The sequence below is a fragment of the Solanum stenotomum genome, chromosome 2, assembly GCF_019186545.1.
Source record: "Solanum stenotomum isolate F172 chromosome 2, ASM1918654v1, whole genome shotgun sequence".
Taxonomy (NCBI): domain Eukaryota; kingdom Viridiplantae; phylum Streptophyta; class Magnoliopsida; order Solanales; family Solanaceae; genus Solanum; species Solanum stenotomum.
In genome coordinates, this window is record NC_064283.1 from 74300483 (window position 1) to 74312728 (window position 12246).

General features: G+C 36.6%; 1 protein-coding gene across 1 annotated transcript in view; it reads left to right on the plus strand.

Annotated features, from left to right (window-relative positions):
* Positions 1-11772, plus strand: part of LOC125856303 (disease resistance protein RPP13-like) — an 18657-nt gene extending 6885 nt beyond the window's left edge. The window contains exon 2 of the mRNA XM_049535816.1: positions 9676-11772. Within this exon, the coding sequence (XP_049391773.1) occupies positions 9676-11772 (2097 nt within the window). The remainder of the gene's footprint in view (positions 1-9675) is intronic.
* The last annotated feature ends 474 nt before the right edge of the window (positions 11773-12246 follow it).

Below are 12246 nucleotides of genomic sequence, written 5' to 3' on the forward strand. Positions count from 1 at the left end.
TTTCATGGGTGACACTTTTAGAAGAACTTGCTCACTAGTTTGAAATTTTATGTCCCTTACCTTACGATTTGCGTACTTTTTCTATCGACTCTGGGCTGCTAGAAGCTTAGTTTGGATGCTTCTCACCTTATCTTGAGCATCTTTCACCAAATCAACCCTCAAAGGTTTCACGTCTCCAGCCTCAAACCACCCTATGGGTGATCTATATCCCCTTCCATAAAGGGCCTCAAACGGTGCCATTCTATGCTGGAGTGGTAACTGTTATTATAGGAAAACTCACACAAAGGTAGGAACTTATCCCAATGCCCTCCAAAGTCAATCACGCATGCCCTCAACATGTCCTCTCTAACACTTGGATAGTCCTCTCTGACTGCCCGTCCGTCTATGGATAGAAAGTTGTGCTAAAAGTAAGTTGAGTGCACAACTCCTCATGCAATTTTCCCCAAAACTTGGATGTGAACTATGTACCATGGTCCAAGATGATAGAAAGGGGCACCCCAAGCAGCCTTACCATCTCCTTCACATACACCGTAGCCAACTGCTGCGCATTATAGTCTACTCTGACTGAAATGAAGTGGGTTGACTTAGTCAGTCTATCAACCTCCACCCCAATGGAGTCAAACTTCTCCAAGGTTTTGGGAAGAACAACCACGAAATCCATAGCTATCATTTCCCACTTCCATTCCAGAATTGGCATTCGCTGAAGCAAACCTGCAGGCCTTTGGTGCTCATACTTTACTTGCTGGCAGTTTTGGCCCTAAGCCATAAACTCAGCTATATCTTTCTTCATGCCAGGCCACCAATAAAGTTGTTTCAAATCTCGATACATCTTGGTCACACCCGGATGAATGGAATACCGCGAACCATAGAATTCTATCAAAATCTTATGAATCAAGTCATCCACTCAAGGAACACAAATTCTTCCCTTAAAGATGGGCACACCCCCGCATCAAGAGTCACATCTTGTGCCTTGCCAGACACTGTCTTCTTTCTGAGCTTATTCAAATTCTCATCCTCAAACTGTTTGGCCTTGATCTCTTCAATGAAAGTGGGTCTAACATCAATCTTAGCTAACACCCCACTTTTCTCTGAGATGCCCAACTGTATGAACTTAGACTCCAAGGTTTGAATCTCCTTGGCCAAAGGTCGCTTGGATACACCCAAGCAAGCTAGACTACCCATACTTACCATTTTTCGGCTTAATGCATCTGTCACCACGTTAACCTTACCCAGATGATATGGATGGTAACATCATAATCTTTGAGTAACTCGATCCATCTTTGTTGTCTCAGATTCAAGTCCTTCTGAGTCAACACATGTTGTAGACTACGATGGTCGGTAAACACCTCACACTTGACACCATAAAGGTAATGTCGCCAGATCTTTAGGGAAAACACTACCGCTGCCAACTCCAAGTCATGCGTCGGGTAATTTCTCTCATGCACATTCAGCTGCCGCGATACGTTAGCTATGCCATTCTTATCATTCATCGACACAACACCCAAACTCAAATGTGATGCATCACAATAAACAATGAAATCTTTACCGTCTACCGATAGTGTCAGAATAGGTGTTGTGGTCAAAAGGGTCTTAAGCTTTTGGAAACTCTCTTCACACTTGTCGGTTCACTTGAAAGACAGCTCTTTTTTTGTCAGCCTTGTTAAATGTGTGGCGATAAAAGTAAATTTTTTCACAAATTGCTGGTATTGGCTGACGAGTCCCATGAAACTCCTAACTTTCGTCACAGAGCTAGGCCGAACCCAGTTCTTATTTGCTTTGATCTTTTGGGGATCTACCATTACCCCTTCCTTTGAAACCACATGCCCCAAAAAGGTAACTAAAGTCAACCAGAACTCACACTTAAGAAAATTTTGCATACAACTTCTATTTTCCAAGGACACCCAAAATAATACGAAGATGATCGGCATGTTCTTCCTTACTCATCAAATAAACGAAAATGTCATCAATAAAGACGATCACAAAAGAATCCAGAAATGGTTTGCACACACCATTTATCAAACTCATGAAGGCTGCAGGCGCATTGGTAAACCCAAATGACATCACTAAGAACTCATAGTGCCCATAGCGGGTCCTGATTACCAGTTTTTGGTCATTCTCTGGCCTAATCTTTAACTGATAGTAACCAGACCTTAGGTCAATTTTAGAAAAAATTGTTGCACCCTGCAACTGGTCAAAGAGATCACCTATCCGAGGCAACGAATACTTATTTCATGTGGTGACCCTATTCAACTGTCGGTAGTCTATGCACATCCTCATACTACCATCCTTCTTCTTAACAAAAAAGATAGTAGCACCCCACGGGGAAGCACTAGGACGGATAAAACATTTATCAAGAAGCTTATGGATTTGAGCTTTAAGCTATCTCAATTCTACCGGAGCCATGCGATAAGGAGGAATGGAGATGGGGGTGAGTGTCCGGCTCCAAGTCAATGCAGAAATATATATCCCTATCCAGAGGCATACCAGGAAAATCGGTAGGAAACACTTCCTTGGATTCAGAAACTACATGAATAGACTCAATAGAGGGAAACTCAGCATCAACATCCCAAATATGAGCCAAATATGCAAAACACCCCTGCCCCACCAGTTTCCTAGCCCGAATGAAAGATATGACCTTAGCTGGCTTGGGCTTGTACACCCCTTCCCACTCTAATTTTTCCCTACCTTGGATCTCTAGAGTCACAGACTTAGCATTACAATTAAGCACAACATAATAGAGGGACAACCAAGTCATGCCTAAGATTATATCAAAGTAAGTCATATCTAGAATAACCGAATCAGCCCAGGTTTGAAAACACATAAACAAGATAGGACAAGCACGATATATATGGGTGACTATGATAGACTCACCAACTGGGGTAGAAACATGGATGGGAGCATCAAGTACATCACAAATCGCATCAAATCCCAAGGCAAACTGAACTGACAAATATGAATAAGTAGAACCCGAATCAAATAAAACAGTAGTCATTCAGTGAGAGATAAGAATAGTACTTGATCACTACATCAAATGCCTCAGCCTCGGTCTTGCCCGGAAAGGTATAAAACTAAGCCATGTCATTTTGACGACAACCTCTTTGCCTGGCGACACTGCTTTCCTGCCTGCATTACAATTTCCCCGGCCTCCACGACCTCGTTGATTTCCTCCTCATATGTCCAGGTTCTCCACAATTGTAACACACTTAATAACTTAACCAAGTAAGCATCACTGCTATTGTAGTAGTCGTATCATGACCCTCTTTGATATACACTCAATCTAGGAAATTGCAATAGAGATTTTAACCTCAATTGTCGCAACATAATTTCATCATTTACTTATCAACCCATACATGTTATGACAACAATACTAAATGCATTTTCCAAAGTAATGGTGTTGATTATCTAGTCGTCCCTTATAAAACTTCTTGAATGTTGTCACATTGGCAAAGTCTTGTGACTTTACCCTATTCTACCTCCGTCACAAAATCAACCACTTCCTGAAAAAGATTTTGCTGAAGCAGCCACCTATAAGCTTGAATCTGCAAATCTGACCTTAATCCCTTCACAAAGCGATGAATTTGCTCTTTTAGACTGAAGCAAAGTGGAGTACCATATTTGGATAAAACACAAATTTTGCCTTAAAGGTTGCAACAAATATATTATGTTGCTCTATATTCAGGAACTCATCTCTCCTTCTATCCCTCCAAATTCAGGGTATATACTTCTCCATAAAGAAAGCTACAAAATGTTTCCCAAGTAATGAGTAGTGCATTTACATAGTCGGCACTCAACATGAGACAACCACCGCATTTTGGTATCTCTCTTGAACTGGTAAATCATAAATTCAAAACCAAATCGCTTTACCGTATCCATCTTATGAAGAAAATCTTGACAATCAACAAGGACATCATAAGCATCCTTAGATTTAGTACCCACGAATAATGGGGATTTTGACTTTAAGAACTTAATAAAAGATCATGTTGGTCACTAGTATTTACATGCCCACATTAAATCGGGGAAACATGCTTATTTGGAAGGACGTATCATCTCTTGCTAGTGTTGACGTTACCATTTCTGTTGCTCTAGTTTTGACCATAGAGTAAAAGAGGAAAGATACTAATTTGTATCACCTAGATACCAATTGGAATCAAGTCATAGCACGACGGGAGAAAAAGATAGAGTGATTTCCTAAAGTCCTGTAGTCTCTCGAAGAAAAGTACAGACGTCTCCGTACTATTCCACAAGACTCTACTAGACTCGTTTTGGTACAATGAGATCAACGAACCAAGGGCTCTGATTACAACTTTTTCACGACCCAGCCCACCGTGATTAACACCCACACTAACCCTCTGGTGGGAGAACTATTACTACAACCCAACTAAGCAACTTAACGAAAAACTAAGCATTTAAAGATATGAAAGCAGGTTTAAATGATCGATAAAAATGGAGTTCACATAAACTCCAAAGATTTTAAATAAACAATTAAACAATCCATTGCAGAAGTCAACCCCTAGAACCTGAAAGTCATTGCAACAAAACTCTACTAATCAACAAGTCTAACAAAGAGGGGTACAACCCCGAAATTAAACATACGAATAAATCTAAAACTATAGAGTCTGAGTCCGAAAATAATGGACTAAACAATAGAGGACCCATGGCAGCCTGGAAGAACTGGTTAGCCCTTAAACCGGTCTCGATCAGTGATCTCTCAACTGAGGTATGTCAGTAGCCGCCTGAAGATGCCTTGTACTCAACAAAGAACGAGCAAGTGCAGTATCAGTACACAACCACAATATACTGGTAGGATCACACGTCTACTCCAATAAGCGAAATACAAACAGGCAATTACAACACAGTAAACAGACACTTTCAGGAACAACATACTAATTCCCAATATCAATGACAGGTAGACATGAATGTAATAATCACAAGTGGTCCTCTCATGGAAACCACACCCAAACTATTAGTGTGTCGGAACGTGACACTCAATCCAATATATATGTGTCGGAACGTGACACCCGGTCCAATATATGTATCGAAACATGACACCCGATCCAATGTATGTGTCAGAACGTGGCACCCGATCCAATCAACACAATCACAACCACATCATAATGAAGAATATACATAGTCACATGGTCAAGTAACAAGTTCATGGCATGTAATTGTTCGCACATAATCGTTTCATTAGATTCGATTCACATTTCCCTATTCACATACACACATGCATACAATAAAGCAATTAACCGGCATATATCACACAAACAGGAAATTGAACCATGACCTACCTCAAAACCAAGCTTGAATCCTACTAAGACACTTGAGTCTTCCCTTTCCAGATTATTTTTGCTTGTTCTTAGTCTAAACATAAGTAATTAACGCAAGGATCAATAAATAAGGCCTAATTTACCCGGATAATAATCAAACTATCAATCCAAGACCAAACCCAAGATCCTAAAGTTTAATTAGGGCTTTTTCCACCATTAACTTCAGGCTAAAACCCTTCCTCAATGATTATTACCCAAGATTCTAAGTTCTAAGAATCGAATTATGGATTAGGGGAGTAACAATCTTACCTTTATCGCTAGAATTCGTGGGAATCTGCCAAGAAACTGACATGGGTTGTCCCTTAGCTCTCAAGAACGAAGTTTTGCAGAAAATAACGTTTTTGGGGTTTTTCCCCGATTTAAGTCACGACTGTCCCGCCACAGCGGCCCCGCCCTGGCGGAACTAACCCCGCCTTGGTGGCTTGCACGAAGATAGAAAGACGGAATGTGAGTTCCAAGCTCCCAAATCGCAACATAACTTCAACCCTTGACATTAAGAAACTACCCTTTCATGCCAAGATTATTTTCGGGAGTTCTACTCGCCCGAATTTGATTCTGTAAAGTCGTACATGCTCCTTAACGTCTTGGCTATACCCTCATGTGATCAAACTCATAATTAACCACCCCCCTCCCCCATTCATTACCAGATTTCCCTAGACCTCACCTGACTCAGATTTGTCCAAGTTTGGCCTAGGCTAGAAATTTCCAAGTCACTACTCAAAAGTTTTCTGGCCCAAATTATTTCCCCATTGGCTTTTCCATAACGATGGGAACATGTCGTTACACCTATTAAATTATTAAATTTCTTTATTTATCATAAAAGATACTTTATCCACATAAATTATATTATTTATTAGAAGAGTTACAGAAAGAGGAAAAAATGAGTAATTTATGTAGAGATGTTTGGATTATTAATTTAAGCTTATTATTATTATTATTATTTCATACATATAAATGATAGATGATAAATACTATTAAATTAGATATTTAATTAGAAATTAATCTAAGTAAGTCTAAAAGTCATTAACATTTTAATTGAAATGTGTCACGACCCGAGAGCACCCCCTAGTCGTAACCGGCGTACTCGACTTCGAAGAGGTCTAATACAAGCCTCTTAGCATTTATTCATCGCATAGACACTAAAACCATAAGGAATTAAAAACTTTCTTTACAAGAAAACATTTCATNAGGTCCACCTAATTCATTTTGAACTAAAAGATATGACCATTTAAAGTTGACCCTTACAACTCACTAGTTCAAATGACTAGTTTCCGGACGTCACGGTCATTTCTCATCATTTCATCAAGTTCTCAACTCCAAACTCACATGTGAGGCTCTAGTTTCACTAGTTCATTTTTAGGGTCGTTACAAAATGATACAATATAATATTTAAATAGTTAAATATTTATAACATTTTAGTTTATAGCAGGGGTAACATCGTAATTCAACTTTCAGTTTTTTTTTGTTCTCACTTTTAGTAATATATATATATATATATGAGATGAGATAGGATGATGATAAATCATATATCATCATCAGATCATATCATATATCATATATTACTATAAGTGGGAAGCTTCAAAGTGAAAAGTTAGATTACCATTTTACCCCTACACTAAAATAAATTATTATAAAATATAATTAATTAATTATTCTATCATTAATTAAGAAAATCATCATATTTTATACTACTCCAGAATGGACACATATGGTGCATACTTAAAGTTTAATACTCTAGAATAATTTTTCATCTTCCCACACTAATTTAATCAAGTAATTTAATAGAATAATCAATCAAGTATTTGGGTATACAAAGGGGTGAATTAATTTTCTTGCAATTGCCCACTTATTGCAGCCTATTCAATACTCTAGAATAATTTTTCATCTTCCCACACTAATTTAATGTTTGAAAGTTCTTTTCAACTTCAACTGTAGCTTTAGAATTTTATAAATTTCCAGATCAATGATAAATTCATTGAGGTTCTCTTCTGGAGTTTCAATACCACTAGTCCACCTCCTCCTCTTCTTGTTTTTCATTATTTATCTTCAATGTGTCTGTTAAGAGGTTCCATTGTTATTGCTCATATATCGTCTCTCTTAACCATAAGTTTTAAGTTAGTAATTTTGTCTGATTATGAGGGATTCTTAGGCTGCTAATAATTATGCCACGACATCAGGGCAGCAGATGCAATTAAAAATGCTATTGGCATGAACAAATGAAAAGTATATATATATATATATATATATATATATATAACATCATGAACGTCTTTGTTTAACATTTAAGCTGCTAGCTCTTTCTTTTTTTCCCTTTGTTTTTATTTAGTTACTTGGGTTTGAGTATTACTCCATTAAGATGTTTGATGTTTCTGATTTGAAGAAGAGGAGGAAGTTGTGTTAATTGCAAGAATGTTATGACTTGCTAATTTCTTTGATTTTATCTAATAATAATATTTGATTACTCGCGTGAAGTAGGAAACAAAATATATATGTTGATTTTAGTTCATTTGTGGAATTGCTTTTTAAATAACCCCATGAGTTATATTTATTCAATCACCCTCTTTAATTAGTTCGAGAGAAGAGTATTGTGAAGGATCTAATTTCCTGTAGCAGCTGTAATTGCATTCATATTCAGTGGCGGATCCAGGATTTAGAGTCCGTGGGTGCCAAATGGGATTCAAACCCGCAACATCAACCTTCTAAAGTTGTCCTCCTACCGTGGCACCACAAGCCAATTTTGTTCTGTGGGTGTCACGCTTTATATTTATATAAATATTATATATATATATATATACCTATGTATATATAGAGTTTCCGTCAAAGTTCGGGGGTGGCGTGGCACCCCCACAGCCCTTCATAGATCCGCCACTGTTCATATTAGATCTTAAAATTGTTAATTCTAAATTTTTATCTTGTCTATACCAAAGAGAGGCATAGTGAAACTTGGATTTTAATTACCATAATGTACAAAAATGAAGAACTACGAGATTTAGGACTTGAGCCTTCCAACAATCCCAATAATACCAAATATAATACAATCCCAATAATACCAACTTCTTATGTATCATTCACACAAAAAACCAACATAATTAACAATTGATTAAGAAAACTAAGATGATAAATATATATATCTATATATATATATATATATATATGGGAAGAATGTTAGGCAAAAGTTAGATTACAATTCTATCCCTACATTAAATTTAAATGTTATAAACTATTTAATAAATTAAATATTGAATAGTAAATCATCATATTAGTACATGAATCAACCACCATAAAATTTCTTGAATATATATTCCTTTTATTAATTTCATGCTGGAGTTAAATTCATGAATTTTTGTTTTGTTCATCTTCCATTTGGAAATATGAATGGTTTTGTTTGCCCTTAACAAAAAGAAGAAAAATCATATAGATCTATATTATATTCTTTTTTGTATATAAATATTTGTATTAATGTGAAATACATTACATAGATTTATTACTTCTAACCCTTATATACAACTCCCACTAATTATATTCATTATGGTTTTTACTCCCAACTCTCATTCATGATCAAATGGATTAATGTCATATTCATAACAACTCTAAGTGCTCTTCAATCCTATCCAATAAATAGTGACATTTGACACAATATTATGGTTTTTATTCACATCTCTATGATCTCTTCTCTTGTCTCTTTTTATTTGTTTTTTTAAAAATGTTTATGTTTCTTGTTTGCTGTTATTATATAATTTTTTTATTGTTTTGTTATTATTAATATTGAGAATTTATAGTGGTTTGTTGCTTTGTGTACATTAACCTAGCATGTGGTATTTTAGTATACTTATTTGAATATTGTATTTGTACAATAATTAGTTATTTTTACTTTACGCACTTTTCGTCAATTTTATAATTAAGGATGTATTCTTTTTATCAGGAAGATATATGTATTTTCTATGATAAAAACGGTGGATTTTTTTTTTTAGTAAATACCAATAAATTTGAAGCGGATAAAATATGTCACATGGAACGCATGTTTCCAGAACTAATATATATGTGATGATGATGAAGAAACTCCTAACAGTACATTTAATAAGGACTAGAGGGAGTAGTTAACCTTCTTTTCAAACATGATCGTGTTATCCATTTTTCGGGATTAAATATTTAACTTGTGAGATTTCTTCAAGATTGCTAAACTATATTGAGTGAAGTGCTTTGTAATTATTAGTCAACAAATATGTAAAATTGAGTTTCATCTATACAAGAAATTTAAGAGTGTTGCTAATTTGATAGGATGGTTTTAGTTTTAATTGCTAGATTTTGATCTCTGTTTTTTGACATATCCAATCTTGTTAATATGTAGGATACATTCTTGGAGGTTAAACAAACTGTTGGGTTCAATGAAGAAGCAAATGAAGTGATCGAGCGGCTTGTTGGAGGAACAGAGGAGATAGAACTCATACCTATTGTGGGTATGACTGGACTTGGCAAAACCACACTGGCAAGAAAAGTATGGAGTGATTCTCAGATTACAGCTGAATTTTCCAACAACATTTGGGTTTCTGCCGGACAGTCCAACGAACTAGAGAATATCTTTTTTGTGATTCTCAAATCATCTACGGAATCCAATCAAGAATTTCGCTGTAATGGTCTGAATGAATTAAGTAAATTAATAACTAGTTTTGTGACTGAACAACACAGGTGTCTCATTGTGTTGGATGATGTGTGGGAGACTGAACTTGTGGATCGTTCTATAAATTTTCTCCCAGTAAACAAGAAAGGCCATAGGATCTTGATAACCACTCGCCGCAGAGATGTGGCAGCTAGTGCAAGTGAAAAACCTTATCATCTCAAGTTTCTCAGAGGAGAAAACAGTTTTCAGTTGCTGGAAAAGGGAGTTTTCGACAATGGAGAGTGTCAAAATAATCAGTTAGTAGAGCTTGGAAAGAGTATTGCAAGTAAATGTTGTGGATTACCACTTGCATTAGTGGTAATTGCTAAAGCTTTAAAAGTTGATAAGACCGTATATGATTGGGAAAGGATCGAGAAGAATTTTTGGCAGTACGTTGGGGAAGCTTTAAAAAATGTGGAAGCTAGTTATGAAAGTTTGTCCTCTGAAAAGAAGGCGTGCTTCTTGTATTGCCTAGCCTTTCCAAAAGGCCATGATATCCCTTTTCAGATGTTGATTCGCTTGTGGACGGCGGAGGGGCTAATAGAGTCAAATCCAATAAATGACAAAGCAGAGAAATATTTGATGGAGTTTGAGAATTTGAACCTTGTGATTGTGTCGAGAGAGATTACTGGTTTGATAAAAAGGATCAAATGTAATGACATACTCTATGAGTTCTGCAAGATGAAGGTGACTAAAGAAAGTGTTTTTCAAGAACTACGTCTCACACCTGATTTTCCATCGATAAATGATCCTGTTACTTCTCGTCGATTGCATATTGAATCATGTGACCTGTCAGATTTTATCTCCAGAATTTCCAGTGCAGAACATGTTAGATCTTTCTTATGTTTTTCCTCGGAAGATGTTGACCAACAAACCAAGTTATCTTCTGATGTTGACATTCGACTCATCCCGAAAGCATTTCCACTTCTCAGGGTTTTGATAATTGAATCAATCAACATTCCTTCCTTGAAGAAACTTAACCGACTATTTCATCTGAGGTACATATCTATCTCAGGTAATTTCAAGGAACTTCCTGCATTCTTTAATAAGTTTTGGAGTTTACAATCTATTATAATTCATACAACCCAGCCCACTCTCAACATAAAAGCAAATATATGGAACATGTCAAAGTTGACGCATTTGAAGATCAATAAACCTTCTAAATTGCCTCTCCCTTCAACCCAGAAGGGAAAATGTTCCTCCTCTCTTCAAACTCTTTCTAAGATTTCACCTGAAACTTGCAACAAAGATGTGCTCGGAGAGGCTTCAAACAGCCTCAAAAAATTGAGTATTCAAGGGAACATAGAAGATTCTCTTAAAACTAACAGCGACCGATTCAGCACTTTTGAAGGGTTTCAAACTTTTCAAATGTTTAAGTGCCTAGAAAATTTGAAACTGATAAGTGATGTTCCTTGCCATAGTAATGTTTTTCAGTTTCCGAAAGCATTATTCAGCTGTCTATTCAAGCTTAAGAAGTTAACTTTGTCAAAGACAATGTTTGTTTGGGAAGAGGCGACTAAACTGGGGCGATTGCCATGCCTGGAGATCCTAAAGTTGGAAAAGCAGGCATTCACAGGGAGTATATGGAAGCCGGAGGAAGATGATTTTAAGACACTGCAGATCTTGTTGATTCATAACGATGAGCTCCAGATTTGGAAGGCTTCAAGATATCACTTCGACAAACTTAGGGTACTTGTTCTTAAGTGTCCTAATCTTGAGCGTGTGCCAGCTGAACTATCTCAGTTTCAGCAGCAGAGTATAATTAGTGGCCCTGAAAACATGCTCTGAAAAGCATCAATTCCTAGCTCATTTGTATTTCTCCGGTGTGAAGCTGATCCCAGGGCCACTCAGTGAAGTTAAAAGGTCAGTTAAAATTTATTTTGTCTTGAAATGATTATAAATCTCTATTTCCATTTTACTTGGCTCCTGTTGCGTCCAAATGCACACACAAGTGCACACGGTTGTACAAGTAGTATAGGATTATGAGTCCAAATATCGTATTCACAGAAACTTCATGTCCATTAAAATATAGAATTGCGCGGTAGGTTTAAAACTTATCTGAAACAGTACTCTCCTTTTTATTGCAGGCCTAGGAAGTTTGATCAGGACACTTTGCTGGGAGCCCGGGATCATGGACAGATCTCTTTAATATGGTCATGTCACTGTGTCTCATGCATATTTTATGTAATCCATTACAATGAAGAAAGCTTCTTGTCTTTTGTTTATTCAAGTTAATAATAAGTCTCTCCATGATTTGACATT